This window comes from Lepidochelys olivacea, assembly GCF_965140295.1.
Source record: "Lepidochelys olivacea isolate rLepOli2 genome assembly, chromosome: 1".
NCBI classification, from domain to species: domain Eukaryota; kingdom Metazoa; phylum Chordata; order Testudines; family Cheloniidae; genus Lepidochelys; species Lepidochelys olivacea.
The window spans coordinates 339,785,096-339,803,687 of NC_140411.1; the positions used below are offsets into that span (position 1 = coordinate 339,785,096).

At 43.4% G+C, this 18,592-nt stretch overlaps 1 protein-coding gene across 3 annotated transcripts in view; it reads right to left on the bottom strand.

The window, feature by feature from the left end:
- CAMK1D (calcium/calmodulin dependent protein kinase ID) overlaps positions 1-18,592 on the bottom strand; it is a 369,044-nt gene that overhangs the window by 50,648 nt on the left and 299,804 nt on the right. For all 3 annotated transcript variants that reach the window (XM_084617259.1, XM_084617257.1, XM_084617258.1), the window contains exon 5: positions 11,194-11,320. In XM_084617259.1, coding sequence (XP_084473385.1) covers positions 11,194-11,320 — 127 coding nt within the window. The remainder of the gene's footprint in view (positions 1-11,193; positions 11,321-18,592) is intronic.

Sequence of the window (18,592 nt, forward strand, 5' to 3'; positions counted from 1 at the left end):
AGTTAGTTATTAGAGTGTGCTGACAGGACACTACCAGTAGTCCCCCCTAGCCCGAGGGCTGAACGTGGCCCTCATTTGCTCCCATAATTGTATCTCCTGCTGGCAGTTTTTGCCATCCCACAAGAACAAAGTATAATGCTATTTTTCCTGTTACACGTGATTTCAGGTAAACTGACAGGAAATCCCACCTTTATACATGTGATCTCCAGAGGAGAGCAACAAATCAGGGAGGAAAATTAAAAGATCTAAATATTTATAGGTTGATTATGGACCCCAGGTACCACAGGAAGAAAGGAATTGAACCCAGGACTTCTAAGTTCCCTACATCAGGGCACACTGCATAGTAAGTTGGACTAGCACAAGCATGGTGCATGCCAGAGTTAGGAGTTTAACTGCTAGCTACTTCAGTGTAGCTACACCAGTGCCAATTTCCCTAAAGTAGGGGAAACAAAAGGGAGTTATGGTACACTTCTGTACCCAGAAAGATAATGGAGCAAACAATTAAGCAGTCAATGTCTAGAAAATAATAAGTAACAGTCAGTATGGATTTGTCAAGAACAAATCATGTCAAACCAACCTAACAGCTTTCTTTGACAAGGTAACAAGCCTTGTGTATGGGGGAAGCGGTAGATGTGGTATATCTTGACTTTAGTAAGGCTTTGGATACTGTCTCGCATATGACCTTCTCATAAACAAATTAGGGAAATACAACCTAGATGGAGCTTCTATAAGGTGAGTGCATAACTGGTTGGAAAACCATTCCCACTGAGTAGTTATCAGTGGTTCACAGTCAGATGGAAGGGCATATTGAGTGGGGTCCCACAGGGAACAGTTCTGGGTCCAGTTCTACTCACTATCTTCATCAATGATTTAGCTAGTGGCATAGAGAGTACACTTATGAAGTTTGTGAACAATACCAAACTGAGAGGAGTTGCAGGTGCTTTGCAGGATAGGATTAAAATTCAAAATGATCTGGACAAACTGGAGAAATGATCTGAAGTAAATAGGATGAAATTCAATCAGGACAAAAGCAAAGTACTCCACTTAGGAAGGAACAATCAGTTGAACACACACAAAATAGGAAATGACTTTCTAGGAAGTAGTACTGTAGAATGGGATCTGAGGGCCATAGTTAAGGCTAGTCACAGAGGTCACGGATTCTGTGACTTCCAAAGACCTCCGTGACTTCAGCCAGCCCTGGCTAGGAGCCGCAGGGTCTCCGGTTGCTGCCAGCGGCCGGCAGACCTCCTGCAGCTCCTGACCACCGCAGGCGGTGGGGTGATCTCTGCAGCTCCCACCACTGCAGGAGGGACCCCCAACACTGCCCACTGCTGCGGGCAGCAGGAGGGATCCCTGTATCTCCCCAACACTGTGGGCGGCAGCAGGGATCCCCAGAGCTCCCCGCCGCCGCGGGCAGCAAGAGGGATCCCCCGAGCTCCCGGGATCCTTGGTGGCAGGAGGAACCCCCAGAGTTTGGAGCCCTCAGCGAAGGGGGCTCCTGGAAGTCCCAGCTCACCCGCAACTGTCCAGGCTTCTCATTTTATCATGGATATTTTTAGTAAAAGTCAGGGACAAGTCACGGGCTTCTGTGAATTTTTCATTTTTGCCCATGACCTGTCTGTGACTTTTCCTAAAATATCTGTGACAAAATCTTAGCCTTAGTCATAGTGGATTCCAAGAGGTGCCACGGAGGGTTGGGGAGGGCAGGGCATTGGTTGGCCTAGGGAGAGTCAGGGCTGGAGAACATCTCACTCCATGAATCCTCCTCTGTAGTAGGGTTACTGAAGACTGCTTCAGCCACAACAGCAAAGCAGGATTCACAGAGCAGCTCTGCAGCAGCTCCATAAGCTCGTGAGGAGGATGCCTCCTTCGTCCACCTGCCCATAGATCCCCCCGAGCATCCAGGTCACCTGCTTGAGCTGGGTGCAGCTCCTTACTGAGCAGAACAGTATTTGTAAAGAATGATTGCAGTCTACAGTACAGGAAAGGTGTGAACTCCAAGGGGGGGAGAGGAAATATTTCCTGTGGTACACAGGGAGAGGTAGAACACATATTTAAGGGATGGTTCTTTCCTATCTGTTGTTACAAAGAAAGCTTTAAGTGGCCAAGCTGGAATTTACACAGCTTCAGCCATGACAACATACAAACAATCCCTATTTTCTGTACGTTAATGCAATGGGGGTGCCGGAACTTTGTGCTGCAATTGGCTACAGTCTCTGAGGAAGGTCTGACAAATGCAGTACTCATGCTTTATTTTTACTTTATTACTCATGTTACTGCCTAAACAACTCCTTGTGTTGTTACTTGCTAATAAAGATATTCCAAAAGACTTACTGGTATTTTCCACCATTTGGCTCAAAGTGATACCAAGTAACTCAAAAGCAAACATGAAAATCTGTTAATTACTTTCGTGCCTTGGCCTGGTGTCCTATCCAAAGCTATAATAAAATTACAGCTTTGACATGAGCTGAGATCTCTGCTGGATTTCTGGCAAATCAGAAATGTGGTGAAATGGCCTTTCAGGAATGAAAAACAAAGACCCAAAATGAAGGGGGGAAAAACAGACACAAAGAGTCCACTCCAACTCCCACTGAAGGAAATTTTCCATGGACTTCAGTAGGAGCTGGACTGGGCCCTAGAGCAGTAAGGTTACATTTAGGTGGGATTAATACATTAGAGAGTCCCATGGAACTATATTTCCATGATTCAGCATTCCTGATGTGCCTAATTTAGGGATCTAAACAGGGATACCACCAGATCTGTGTGGACCATGGCTCTGTAATGAGGCATAATTGAGAAGTATTGCCTGGGATAACACTCCATGCATCTGAAGAAGTGGGTTTTTTACCCACGAAAGCTTATGCCCAAATAAATCTGTTAGTCTTTAAGGTGCCACCAGACTCCTTGTTGTTTTTGCCTGGGATAGTCTTTAAGGTCTTGAATAAAATGTTCAAAAGCACCTAAGTCCCGTTTTCAAAAGTGACTTAGGCATGTAGGAGCCTAAATATCATTGAAAGTCAACAGGACTTGGACTCCTAAGTCACTTTTGGAAACAGGACTTTGGTTTGGCTAAGATTTTCAAAGGGGATTAGTGATTTTGGATGCCCCTACCTTTGGGTGCCCAACTTGAGATGCCTTAAAGAGGCCTGATTTTCAGAAAGTACTGAGCACCCATCTTCTCAAAAATCAAATCCTTTTAAGTTGTCTCAAGCCAAAAATGAAGATGCCTAAAATTTCTAGTAACTTTTAAACATCTTTCCTTTAGGTTCCTAAGTAACTTAGGCTTGGTCTACACTACAGAGATAGGTCAGCATAAGGCAGCTTATGTTGACCTAACTATGTTAGTGTCTACACTACAGCCTGGCTCCCACCGGTGTCAGTGCCCAACTACATCAACATAATAATTCCACCTCCACGAGAGGCGTAGGGCTTATGTCAGTGTAGTTAGGGCGACGCAGTGTCTGTGTAGACACTGCGTTCCTTACATCAGCTGTTGGCTGTCTTGTCTATTTCCTGGCTCAGCTGACAAGAAAGTTGGCTCCTGGCTCCCCAGCCAGGCTGGTGCCAGGTCTCTGCTCCAAGCCGGGCTGCCATCCAGGCTCCCAGCTTGGGTTGCCACCTGGGCTCCTGGATGCACCCCCCCCCCATGAGAGTACTGGATGCACTGAGGCTCCCAGATGGGAGCCCAGCTGCCTCTCTCGGCTCTCGGCTCCCTTCTTCCTGCCAGGAACTTGGCAGCTGACCAGCCTCTGGGTGTGGATCTTCCTGCCAGAGGTGAGAAGCCCTGGGTGGCTGCTCCAGCTCCCAGCTGGGAATGGGGAGGTGAGAAGCTCGGGGGTCAGCTAGGCTCCAGGTGGGGAGCTGTGCAGAGCTGAGAGCCCTGGCTCTCAGCCCCCCACACTGCTCCTCTTCAGTCAGTGGAAATGCTCCTGGTGAGGACATGCACCACCGACAAAAGGAGGGTAGTGAGCACATCTCCCCCGCAGTAATTACTGTGGTGGCTGTACATCAATGTAACATAGGTCGATTTAAGATTGTCATGTAGACATGCCCGTAGGTACTTTTGAAAATTTTACTCCCTGTCTAAACTAGGAGAAAAAGGTGTTTTTTAAAATCATGTTCGCTAACTCCGCTTGAAACACGACTTAGCCACTAGCATTGAAGACCTCTAAACTGTCCTCGCCGGGTGGGAGGAATGTCAGTGGGACTATTTATGTGTTGAAAATGAAGCATGTGCCTGGGCACTTGGCTGGATCGAGGACAGACCGCTCAGCAGGCTGCAGGATTGAGCCCTAAATTCACTCCCCGACAACAAGGCAGTAGCTTGCCTGGGACAGAAGAATGTAATTGTCATATGGACAGACTGAAATGTGAGAAGCCTTCTTAAATAAGTAAAAATGTAAAATTATCTCTTGGGAAAACACCCTAATTGAGTTTAATCAGGTTAAATTATCCTAACAGTCACCTTTTTACCACAGAACCAGTATCTCTGACAACCCTCCTGAAAGAATAAGACCTTCTCTGAACCATTCATATTGATTTAATCTGTAGCGCTGGGACTTAAAAGCCTAGTTAATGTGCTAATGTACTACTGGTTTTAGGCATTAGACCCTCACAGACCATTTCCGAGGCATTCTAACTTGATAAGTAATCATTTACTTTTTAGAAAGAAAACAGTGATATGTATCAAGACGTTTAACTCTACTTACACATTTTGTTTGCTTAGCAAGTGACTGAACCAGGTAGACAACAGTTCAGTGTATCACTTACCACCCTCTTTTGGAACAAAACTGAGCCTATGGGCTCGTCTACACTGGCACTTTACAGCGCTGCAATTTTCTCGCTCAGGGGGTGTGAAAAAACACCCCCCTGAGCACTGAAAGTCTCAGCGCTGTGACGTGGCAGTGTAGACAGTGCACCGGCGCTGGGAGCGACTCCCCTTGTGGAGGTGGTTTTTTGTCAGCGCTGGGAGAGCTCTCTCCCAGCTCTGGTGCTGCGACTACACAGCCCCGTTTAAAGCACTACCGCAGCAACGCTTTGACGTTGCTCGTGAAGCTTTGCCCTAAGTCTACCCTTAAAACGCTACAGCGGCACAGCTGCAGCGGAGAGGTTGCACTGTGGTAGTGGTTGAGTGTAGACATTCACTACAGCGCTGGGAGGGGTTCTCCTGTCACTGTAGTTAATCCACTTCCCCAGGTCAATGGAAGAATTCTTTCGTTGACCTAGCACTGTCTACATTGGGGGTTAGGTCTGCTGAGCTATGTCTCTCGGGGAAGGGGGGTTCGCACCCCTGAGAGATGTAGCTATGCCAATGGAAGTAGAACAGCCCTATATGAAGCTTCACTTTTGTCCCAGCCACTAGAGGGCTTGATCCTGTAAAGTGCAGAGTCCTTCTCCCATCAGCTTGGCTAGAACTTGAGTGCATTCAACATTTTCTAGACTGGAAGCTGTTTGGGGAAGGAACTATCATTTACTAGTTAAAGGTCAGCTAAAGACTTCCAGGGGGCGGGCGCAGGAGGACGACCCTCGACCTGCTAACTTGTGTTAAAACAACAAACTGCCTTGTCATCATTTACCTCGAGCTAAGAGCCCACCTTTGTTTCGCTAGTGAAGACAAGGCCACGGTGTTTATACAGTGCCTCACAATGGGGTCCCTACTGGGTTGGCCTCTGGGCGCTACTGCAATATAAATGCTAAATAATAATAATAATTGTGGATATTAATAACCTCACAGACCTGCCTTTTGCCCGGAGGTATTGAGCCACATGTTCCCAAGGGGTTTAAAAATGAAGCGGCTGAACTAACAAAAGTGGGCGATTTCTCCTTAAAACCAGCTACGATAACGAAGCACTGGGCATTGTACCTATCTTAAAAAAGGCACGAGGGATGATCTTGGGAGTTACCAGCCACTGAGGCTTTACTGCAGCACCAGATGACCTAGCTGAAACAATAGCGGAAAAAGACGGTCATTCAACACCTAGATTATCATGAAACGATAGGGACTACACCGGCAGGGCTTCGGTGGAGGAAAACCTCGCCTCTCCAGTCTACTAAAATCTTTACTAGTCATGGTACTCAGGCACCATGGCAGTGCGTGCAGCATAAGAAGCTAATTGGAACAGTACTGTCACGTATCAGAAACGGACAGAAAGACGGGAAGAAAAGAGTCTGAATAAATGATCCATTTTCAGCATGTTAAAAGGCTAACAGTTTTACAGCTCAGTGCGTCAGGTGTAGCAGAACTGACCCCTAAAACTGTTAATCTTTTGTCACTGACTTAAGTATTGTAGCTTCCGATGTACACTGGTGTAAGATAGATCAGAACAAGGCCTTAAAGATCTAAATCTGGCTATATAATAACAATACCCCCTGTCTCTTATATAGCTCCTTTCATCAGTGGATCTCAAAGCACTTTACAAAGGTCACCACCATTATTCCCATTTTACAGACAGGAAAACAGAGGCATAGGAAATTGAACCAATTTGTCCCAGGTCACCCAGCAGGCCAACCAGGACTAGAACCCAGGTCATCTGAATCCCAGTCCAACAGCTATCCACTAGGTCACACCATCACCCTTAAACCTTTGCATAATAATTCATTTTGTGTTCCAGGGAGGAAGGAAAGTTACATTTATGCAGGGCCATTAGGCTACTGCTGAAAATTCTGGTGATACTACAACCCAGGAAAGCTGTTTGATGTAGATAAATTGCAGAGAAAATATGCAGAAGACGTGCAATCAGGTATCGCACCAGCAGTGGCCTCGTGGCAGGCATAATTATGGTGACTGACAGCACAATTTCAATGTGCTTGGAGAGTGTTGTCTGGGCAACCGATGACGAAAAAGAGACAATATTGAAGAGGAGCTAGCTTCTACAGAAGAGGAAAAAAACAGAACAAAACTCTAAATATGATGCAAATGCAAAGCTGTCTGTTCTTTAGGAATACTGCAAGTGTGCTGTGTTGGCTCACACCCCTGAGTCAGTATCAACATAACCAGTGCCTTGAAGCAGTGGGGTCTACAGCATGAATGTATTCTGATTTTGAAATGTTGAGAAGAAAAGAAAATGGGGGAAAATGAACATTTAAAAGGGTAATGGCTGCTGTGAAGCAAAAACAAAATTAGAGAGGCAGACATGAAAATACAACTACTAGAAAAGAATTATTCCCATAAGCTTATAAAGATAGATACACGCTATGTTATCATCCAATGACTCCACACAAAATTGTGGAGCTGGGAGTACCTGTGAATTTTAATAAATAATATCAACAACTTTGATAACTATAGCACTTCCCATTATTTCCAAGAGTTTTGCAACATTAATGAATGAATCTTTATGCCCTCCCCCACCGTGCTGGGTAGGTTTTATCCCCATTTTACAGATGGAACAACAGAGCAGTTTATGTGACTTTCCCAAAGACACACAGGATGTCTGTGGGGAAGTCAGGAATAGAATCCAAATCTCTGGACTCTCCGTCCTGAGCTTTAACCATACAGCTTTAATCCAAATGTAATGGAGGACATGGAAGTCATTCCGTTATCTGAGAGTTCAGAGAACCTGGGGAGCCCATTTGTCTTAGCTGAAGTAATGATGTGAGCATGTAACTTTGTATGTGCCAAAGCCTTTACTTGAAATCTGTGGTGCAAAGACTTGTGCACATAAAGCAGAGGGATCTGATCGTATTTCAGGATAAGAGGTTATTTAACGAGTAGGATTCAGATGCCAATGTGCATGATTACAGTGAAAACTTGACAAAAAATGAACAGAGGTAGTGAGGCAAATAGTTCAATACAGAAAGAAAGATTGTGAATGGACCTCAAAGACACAAGACCTCTACCATCAGGAATCCAGCATCACCACCCTCCTAATAGAGGTCAGACAATCAAGCCATCACTTCAGTGATGAGCTGCCTTAATCTACCAGGGAGACCTAACACTGTGTTTAGAGTCTTGTCATCAGCAAGATAATGATGAGTATGGAGTCACCTTTCTAAGGGTGGCGGGTCAGTATCCAGACAGTGAGTGATCAGAACTCCCTAAGTATGAGTTAAAGTGGCAGAACTTTTACTCACGTGATAGGAAGAACTTTATTTCCAGAATGTGTAAATGGCAACATGAAGAGGCAGCATGAGATTATTCTCTGCCAGATTGGAGTCAGACTCTCTCATGTTCAGCCACTCTTCAACAAACAGAATCTTAAAATTGATGTTTCTTACAAACTTATTGTTTTTGGCCAGTGGCCCATGGAGAACCTGCTGAAACATTTTAATTAAGAGAGCTGAGCAGCCTACATGAAGAATTATCGAATGTACTGTTTTAGCTCTTGCTCAATTCCTCTATCGAGCTTCAAAAACAAGGTCCCTGATTCAGCTTGATTAAATAAAGCAGAGTCCAGAATGTAACCTAATGCAGGCTGTCTTATGTTTCACAAAGTAATAAGAGATATAAGGCCATGATTACTGCAGAGTGATCAAGACAAAAGAAAAACTGTTTCTCTTTCCAAGGTTACCAAGATAAAATCAAGTGTATATTGTGCAATATAGAGATAATGTTATTCCATGAATGAACCTGTCTCTCTGTGTCATGGGCTCTGCTGTGTTACATTTAAGATTTTATACCATGCTTATCACTATGGGATCTGAGTGGTTTCTATTTCCTCCTAAATGTATGTAAATTCAGGTGACTTGGCACTCACTAAGCAAAAATGGTAGTGCCAAAGTCATTAAACTCCCCATGTGGGTTTCTCAACAGTTAGAAACAATGCACACAGGAGAATGCTAGAAACACAGCTGGGCCATTCTTTCACCATTATTGCAACTTGCAGATTGAAAGGGAAGAGCAATCTTGCTGTGCTGGAAATCAGCTCTTTAACTGAGTGATCACTAAAGAGTACAGTATTTTTATAGACTGAGCTCCAATTCTTCAATTGTATCAGAGCAGGTAGAGTCCTGTGATCATGCAGAACCCCACTGATTTTAACAGAACTTTGCATGGAGCACAAGATCACACCCATGGGGGCTTGGCTGCAGGATCAGGGCTTTGGTATATATTCATTTTAATGCTGTAGGATGCCAGAGTAGAACGGGAAGGAGGAGATGTCCCTTACTACCCTGCCCACATAAGAGTCACAGCCAAATTAATACTTGGCATAAGCAGGTGCAACTCAAACAAAGTGAACAGAATTGTACCCAGTTACACTACATCATGAATTCGAACCCCATTCTTTCATACAAGACAGGACTGCATAGGAGTGGTGGGAGGAGGAAAAAGTATGCCTAGGTGGATTTTATTGCACAACAGTTGAATAAAATAAAAAATATCCTGTCCCTTTAAAAACACAAATACAACAAGCCTTCCCTCAGTCAGGGTCCAAAGCAAAGGTACTGTCAGGGACAGGACATAGGTGGCTAGGCCTAGTGGTTAGCCAAGGGCAGGGGGCCCTCTCCCTGCGCAAGTCAAGGTTCAGAACTAGAAGGTCAGGGGACGAGATCAGGAACTTAGAGTCAGATTGCAGGAATCAGGCCGAGTCAGGAAACTGGGAGGTCAGGACCAGGAGACAAGAGCAGGTAGTGCTGGGGGAGTAGTTCAAAGCAGGGTGGAACAGAGCTGTAGGAACAACTTCCTGTTCCTCCTTCTGGCCAAGTAGTGGGAGTGGGCCAGTCAGGAACGGGCCAGTTGGGAGCACTGGTGTTCCTCATGGGAGGCTCATGTGGGGGCATGAACATTTTCTGCCAGCTCCCAGGCATGCTACTCAGTGGGGGTGATGGTGATATTTGGGTCCTGTGGGGAAAGGGTTCTGGCTGCCAACCCCACAGCTGCCCCCAGCTGTGGCCCCAGCCTCAGCCCCCTTAGCCCTGTCCAGGTCCCCCCCGCCTAGAGACACGGCCCTGCTCCTTGCCACAGCTCTGAGTTGGGGGGGGGGGGTATGGATAGGGTCAAGGGGGCTGGCTTTCAGCACCCCCACCATTAAAAGTGTTCCAGTGCCACTGCCCTTGGGGATGACTGTGTGGTCTGTACAAACTGTCGGGGCTCCGATGTAGGCAGCTGGGCCTAGTTTTACCATAAGGTGGATGGGTTGGGTCCCTGCACCAGCTGGAGTTCAGAACCAGAAGATCAGAAACTAAGAGTCAGATACCAAGAGTCAGGCCGAGTCAAGAAACCAGGAGGTCAGGGTCAGGTAGGAAAATCCAGTCTCATTTGACCATACACACAAAACTGTATGTCAGCACAGATGCAAAGAACACCTACTTCTGGCTACTGAAAACCTTAAAGTTCAGATCCTTCCTAGGTAGAAACACTAGGCCAAAGGTATCCCCGGCATTATTTCAATGTAATTATTTAAAAGGAATTACACTAAAGATGAATTTTACACTGTAACCTCTTATAGTATCACAGTATTGGAACAGCTACTGCCATTTTGAATGCTCCTCTGAAATATAATGTTTGCATTTTAAATAAAGTCTCTTTAAAAGGTTTCAGAGTGGTAGCCGTGTTAGTCTGAATCAGCAAAAAGAACGAGGGGTACTTGTGGCACCTTAGAGACTAACAAATTTATTTGAGCATAAGCTTTTGTGGGCTAAAACCCACTTCATCAGATGCATGCAGGGGAAAATACAGTAGGAAGATATATATATATACACACACAGAGGACTGGACTACACATAGGGTTTTCCCATCTCTATGAAATTTCTATGAGTCGATATAACTCAGTGTGGTTAGACAAGAGGTTTATTTGAGACTTAAAAATAAATGCAGCTCATCCCTTTTACTTATTAATACGTCTCTTGGAAGGAATTTGTGAAATGTGATCCTTTATCATTAAAAACAAAATGATACCTATGTTAAAGTGTCTCAGTTTCATATGTGATTTAAAAAAGAAATGGATTAGAAGGATATCATTCAAATGCTTTCAGCTCAAGAGCAGGCCCTGTGTTCAGAACAGCTCACCCTTTGAAGGAATACAATTATGGAGCTTAATCCCACAACCCAAGTTGACCACAAAAATAAATACATGGCAGGATCAGGACACAATAGATGAAAAGGACCAAAGAAAGAGAAGCATTAATTTCAGAAAACTCTAGCTAATGTCTGCAAAATCTTTCACCTACTATACACAGTCAGAGCATTCTCTTATATTACCACCATTCTCACTTACGCCTGGGATAACTGATGATGATTATGACCCAACCACTTACCAACATATCCTGGGGTTCCACATGCTGTGGACATGACGTCTCCTTTATCCTCCATCTTTGACAATCCGAAGTCACTGATCATGATCTTGGATTCTTCATCCTGGCTGTAGTACAGCAGGTTCTCAGGCTAGGAAGAAGTTTGAGACAAACAGTTATGAATATATGAGTCCAGTAAAGAACAAGGTGACACTTTACATTTATTATATTCAATTTTTGGAGCGAGGGGAGGGGATTCCCCAGAACCCTCAACCAATGCCCCTAATAAACATTCTTCAAAGGCAGTACCGGCCAACTTATTCTTGTGATTGAGAAGGATTCTGTGGGAAATGAATCAATGCCACTGTTAAGGCAACTAGCCAGAGGCCCTCCTCTTCAGATGTTGCATGTAGCATCTCTGAAGCCATTCCTTTACTTTGACACCCCAAGCAGGAACCATGGCTCCTTTCTTTCTCCTGACCAGAGATATAAGGGGATAGACCTATATACAAACAACGATAGTCTCTTTACTCTATGCTGATAAAACAGAAGGGTTGGTTTATGTGCAAGTATAAATGGTAAGTACTATGTAGAACATTCAAAACATTTTACATAGATGCAGTACGGGGTTAAATTGTAGTTTAAAAAATCCCATTAGTGTTAGAGAATTTTTATATATATCCTGTAGGAAATAAACAATGATAAAAGAGTAAATGCCATTGAAGTTAACAGAGTTACACCAACATTGATTTGGCCCCAGTTAATCAGAAAAAATATTGCACTGCTGAGAATAATGAACTAGGGGCCTAGTAGAAACCAGGAGTCTCTTCACTGAACTCCATGGAGTTTTGCTGATGTTAATCTGGTTCGAGATCAGAATCATGCCCCGGACACCAATGTGCTACATTATTGGTAATCCAAAATGTTCAATACATCTGCTTTTAATAATTTGTTATGTTATTAACAAACAATACAGGTCTTACTAAATACAATACACTTCTGGGAAGTGTAATTTGAAGTTTTACCTCCTAGGGTGATTCCATTGCTAAGGGATTCAGTCTGTAAGGTACTTAGGGTCCTCTGTGAGGTGCTGAGCTGCACCCCCGTCTCTCCCCAGCTCCCATTGAAGCTGGGGAAGGTGTGAACACTCCGCACCATGTAGGGCCAGGCCTTAAACTTGTTACATTTTTACAGCACGAGATGACCAGCTTTGCGGCATAGTATTGGAACAGTTTCTGCCAAGAAATTGGAACAAATTCCTACTACAATTTAACACATTTCTTCTATAAACCCAATATGCACTCCAGATGTGGATTTCCAGGAAATAATATATGAGACAGATGGGGCAATTCAACATCATTACATTTGTTGGGCCAAATCCAGCCTTGGTGTATAAGGGGGCAACTCCACTGACGTCTATAGCAATGGGCTAGGGCTGAATTTGACACCTTATCTTATAGCAGAACTCAGGAAGTCAGACACATTTTTATGTTTCACTCAGATGGTTATGAACTCTTAAAGTATTTCAGCAACACTCACACTGAGCAAGAACCCAAGGATACCAGAGAAGAGACTTAATTAAATGTTTAGGACCTGATCCTTAGTACTTGCTTTTTCAGCTCTCAGTGTGGCATGGTGACAAGGCGGAGAGGGAGATTATTGCAAAGAGGGCCTTAGGGCCCTGAGGTTGTTTTAAGTTGTATGGACTGCCAATAGCCCATAGGGCAGTCAGGATCACTGGGGCATAAGGATACTCCGGCCATGTTCCTTTTTCCCTGGATATTTCCCTTGAACTGGGAAAAGGAGCAGTGAAGGAGCCGTTACACCATCTCTCTACCATCCAGATATTCCCCTTACATACGGAGTATCCTCATGGGGTACTTAAGCCAGATTTCTGGCTGCTGTGCACCACCAGAGTAGCACCAAGCAGGGTTGCTGGGCCTTAATTTGTGGGACTGAAACATAGTAGACAATGATGTTATCCACTTGTCCTCACATGCGCATGAACACACAAGTGGAAACAAACGTATGACCTTGCCCAGTGTCTTCTAAAGGGGCTGAGATCAAAAAGGAAACAGGGCTTCTGAAAAACAAAACAAAATTGGCTGTGCTGTGTATACTGCTTTTCTAAATGCTCTCATGGTGCCTCGTGAGTCCCTCGCCTTCAACGTCCTGCATAGCTCTATCTCTGCCTTACCCGTGGACCTTCCTCTGACATTACACAGGGATGTTAAGGGTACAGCCCATAGGCTGGACCCATTCCATGGTACAGTTTCATCTGGACCACAGACTTCCCATGACTCTGTGGGCTTGTCTATATGATCCCGGAGACCACGCTATGAAGGTGTGATTCATAGAGTGCATCAGTGTGTCACCACTCTAACTCCCCGTGTGTACCCTGCTAGTGTGCATTGGTGCAGTCCTGTTTCAAACAGGACGAGATCAATGCACACTAAGTGCATCAATGCATATAGTGTGTGCCAGCAGGTTCCACACGGGGGAATTAGAGCACAACGCACCGGTGCACTCTGCAAATCACACTCCTGTAGTCCAGACTCTCGCGCAGCAATCCAGCAGTACCTTGCACACAGGTGTAGAACCGCTCGGTCTCATTTAAGAGGCACTGGGGAAGCATAAATCTGGTGGAAGCTGATACGTGTCTGGGCAAGGGGAAATGGCACTGACGAGCGCTTACCCGTTGGCTGGAGATTAGATACCTCACCTCACAAGTCAAAGAAAAGGAAACTTCAAATAAGTTAAAAGTTGAATGCCTCCTGCAGCTGGTGGACTCCCTTTTAAATAAAAAATTAAAAAAGAAAAGAAAAAGGAGCAGGAGTATATCCTTCTACTCTTCCCTTCCTTCATTTCTTTATTCAGCTTGTAACACATGGCCATCGCGTCTTTATCCATAAAGAGAAAAGCAGATCACGAATGTCCTGCCTTTCAGGAAAAATGGAGAATTTCATATTTCTTTGTGGACATGGCTGGACAGCACACGTGCTTGGTATGTAAGCAACAGGTAGCTGTGATAAAAGAATACGACATTCAAAGACACCGTGAAGCAAACCAGGATGAGAAGTATGATAAGTAAACAAGAAAATTATGTGAAGATAAATACTCCAAATTAGCACAGTTGTTGAAAAAGCAGCCATTAGTGTTTACTAACGCTTGTCATGTAAGTGATTCTGCTGTTAAGGCAAGCTATGTGATTGCCCATGAAATAGCTGTCTCATCAATACCATTTTCTGAGGGAGAATTTTTGAGGAACTTCATGCTGCAAGCTTCAGAAGTAGTGTGTCCAGATAAGTGGGAAGCTTTTGCAAATATCAGCCTCTCAGAAAACAAAATTGCTGAGAGAATCAATGAGTTAGCTGAGAATCTGAACAGTCAACTGCAGGACAAAGCAAAGTACTTTGCTGCTTTTTCAACTGCAACTGATGAAAGCACAGATGTAAATGATGCATCTCAGCTAGCAGCGTTCATTCATGGAGAACGTGTATATAGCAAAGGAGCTTGTAGAACTGTAGACACAACAACAGCAAATTATCTCTTTATCAACTCAGTGAAAGCTCTCAACAAATTGGATGTGGACTGGACAAGAGCTCTGAGTCTGGCCACAAACAGAGCATCCTCAGGGGTAGGTAAGAAAGCTGGAGTTGCAACAAAATTGAAGACCTAATTGCAAATGATCAACCACAACCAACAGTTTAGCAGTTTTCTTTGTATTTTACATCAAGAAGCTTTCTGTAGTAAAATTTTGGAAATGAATCACGTGATGGATGTGGCTATTAAAATGTAAATTTTATTCGAGCTAGAGGTCTCTAATCAGTTCAGCCTGTGTTGGAAGAATGTGACATTCATCGTGGACTACCATATCAAACTGTAGTTCAGTGGCTAAATTGGGGGATTCTGTTGAAGCTTAAGAACGGCCATAGTGGGTCAGACCAAAGGTCCATCTAGCCCAATATCCTGTCTTGCGACAGTGGCCAATGCCAGGTGCCCCAGAGGGAATGAACAGAACAGTGATGACATACCCTGTCGTCCAGTCCCAGCTTCTGGCAAACAGAGGCTAGGGACACCATCCCTGCCCATCCTGGCTAACAGCCATTAACAGACCTATCCTCCATGAACTTATCTAGTTCTTTTTTGAAACCTGTTTTAGTCTTGGCCTTCACAACATCCTCTGTCAAAGAGTTCCACAGGTTGACTGTGCGTTGTATGAAGAAATACTTCCTTTTGTTTGTTTTAAACCTGCTGCCTATTAATTTCATTTGGTGACCGCTAGTTCTTGTGTTATGAGAAGGAGTAAACAACACTTCCTTATTTATTTTCTCCACACCAGTCATGATTTTATAGACCTCTGGCATATCCCCTCTCAGTCATCTCTTTTCCAAGCTGAAAAGTCCCAGTCTTATTAATCTCTCCTCATATGGAAGTTGTTCTACGTCCCTAGCCATTTTTGTTACCCTTTTTTGAATCATGTTGAGAGATCCACCTTTTCATGGATCACAAAGGGAAAGATGTCACTGAATTACAGGACAATGAATGTCTTCAAGACCTTGCTTTCATAGTGGATATTACAGAGCGTTTGAACTTGCTCAACACAAGAACGCAGGAGAGCAACCGAGTAGTGACAGAATACTATGACAACATTCACAACTTTGAAACTGAGCTTCAGCTGTGGGGAAGGAACTTTCCCAGAGTAATTTGGCACACTTACCTTCCCTTGAAATCACTATGTGACACTGTTAGGACTCAGTGTGATGACACCATGGGCAAAATTGCTGAATTGAGAAAGGAATTTCAAGAATGATTCTCTGACTTCAGGAACCAAGAAGAAGAGTTTGCAATTTTCAGCACAACCTTTTCTGTTAATGTGCTTGATGTACTAGAGGAGCTCCAACTGGAACTTAATGAAGTGTAGTGTGATACTGCTGAAGGGCAAATTTTCCAATATTGGTGTTTCCAAGTTTACCAATATCTGGATCAAATTATTCCAAACTGAAGTCCTTTGCATCAAGAATTCTTTCCATGTTTGGGAGCATATATGTGTGTGAACAAGTATTCCCCATCATAAATATCAACAAATCTAAGCTACTTTCTGAGCTAAGCGACACACACCTGAACCTGATACTCAAGATAGCCTCAGCCCGATCATTTGCTTCAAATGTTGATGCACTAGTTCAAGCTAATAGGTGCCAGGTATCGTGGGAGCAACAGTAGCAATCACTAACATCTAAAATAAATGTAATTAGCAACATGGTTTCTCTTTATCTATTTCTATTTTAATAACTTTTGCTGAATGTGGCACATGCCAAGTGGCAGAGTATTGGATCAGGCCCGTCATATGAAATGCATTTGACACCCCTGCATCACATACGCTGGTTTTACATTGGTGTCTGGCTGTATGGGAATTACCCCTGATTTACCACGGTACAAGGTAGATCAAAACCAGGCTTGTTTCTCTAGCCCCACACCTGGGTCCCAAATTGTGCCAGCTTGGCTCACCTTGCTGCTTCCTTTGTCTCCTATTACCATATATGACACCTTATGTATCCTCTTGCTACCCCATCTCCCCCACCCTCAGAGCATCCTCCCTAACCTTGCACAGTAGAATAGCTTAGACATTTTTGACAACGGCAAAAGTACAATAAAAACAGAAATGAAATTTCATATATATTTTCATGAAGTTTTCCTAATTTTCCAACCACCCTTACAAGCAGCCCCATTCCCTTTTTTCACCCCACTCCACCCTCACTTCTTTCACTACCCCTTCCATCACAGAGCTCCCTCCTCACTTTCTTTCCTGACTAGAAGCTGATTGAAATTTTCTGAATTTCAAAATACTGCTGACATTTCAAAATTCAAAAAATAAACAGGAAATCCCACCTCTCCCCCCACAGTCCTGCCTTTTAACCAGTGGGGGGGGGGGTTACAATCGTTTGAACTGCACACATTTTAATTTCTAAAATCTTCAATATTTAAAAAAAAAAACACCAAGAAAAAATTGAAAACATTTTCATGATTTTTTTTCCAAACAGTTTTACTCCTGATCGAGTTCCAATCTCAGGGCTTGTCTTCACTATGGGCTAAATCGGTGCTGCTGCAATTGATGCAGTAGTATTGATTTAGGGGGTCTGGTGAAGACGCAATAAGTTGATGGAAGAGCACTCTCCCATCGACATAATTACTCCACCTCAAGAAGAAGCGGAAGCTATGTTGGCAGAACAGCATCTCCTGACATCTCCTGTACATGTGTAGACACCACGGTAAGTCGATGTAAGTTAAGTCGACGTAATTTACATCGACTTACCCTCCAGTGTAGACAAGGCCTCATACCTGTCAGAAGCACACCAGTGTAAGGAAGTCAGTCTTATAGAATAGAGATCAAAATGGCTCTATATTTGAATGTATTAACTAGGGCAGTCGATTAATCGCAGTTAACTCACACGATTAACTCAAAAAAATTAACCACGATTAATCACATTTTTAATCGCACTGTTAAACAATAGAATACCAAATGAAATTTATTAAATATTTTGGATGCTTTTCTACAGTTTCATATATATTGTATTCTGTGTTGTAATTGAAATCAAAGTGTATATTATTTTTTATTACAAATATTTGCACTGTAAAAATGATAAACAAAAGAAACAGTATTTTTTAATTCACCTCATACAAGTACTGTAGTGCAATCTCTTTCTCATGCAAGTGCAACTTACAAATGTAGAATTTTTTTTTGTTACATAACTGCACTCAAAAACAAAACAATGTAAAACTTCAGAGCCTACAAGTCCACTCAGTCCTACTTCTTGTTCAGCCAATCGCTAAGACAAACAAGTTTGTTTACATTTACAGGAAATAATGCTGCACTCTTCTTATTTACAGAAAGTCACCAGGAAGTGAGAACAGGCATTTGCATTGCACTTTTGTAGCCGGCATTGCAAGGTATTTATGTGCCAGATATGCTAAACATTCGTATGCCTCTTCATGCTTTGGCCACCATTCCAAAGGACATGTTTCCATGCTGATGACGCTCATTAAAAAAAATGCATTAATTAAATTTCAGATTGAACTCCTTGGGGGAGAATTGTATGTCCCCTGCTCTGCCATATATTTCATGTTATAGCAGTTTTGGATGATGAGTCAGCACATGTTGTTCATTTTAAGAACACTTTCACTGCAGATTTGACAAAAAGCAAAGAAGGTACCAATGTGAGATTTCTAAAGATAGCTATAGCACTTGACCCAAGATTTAAGAATCTGAAGTGCCCTCCAAAATCTGAGAGCATGAGATGTGGAGCATGCTCTCAGAAGTCTTAAAAAAGCAACACTCTGATGCGGAAACTACAGAATCCAAACCACCAAAAAAGAAAGCTGCTTTGGATGGTTATCGTCATCAGCATGGATGTGTGGCCCCTAG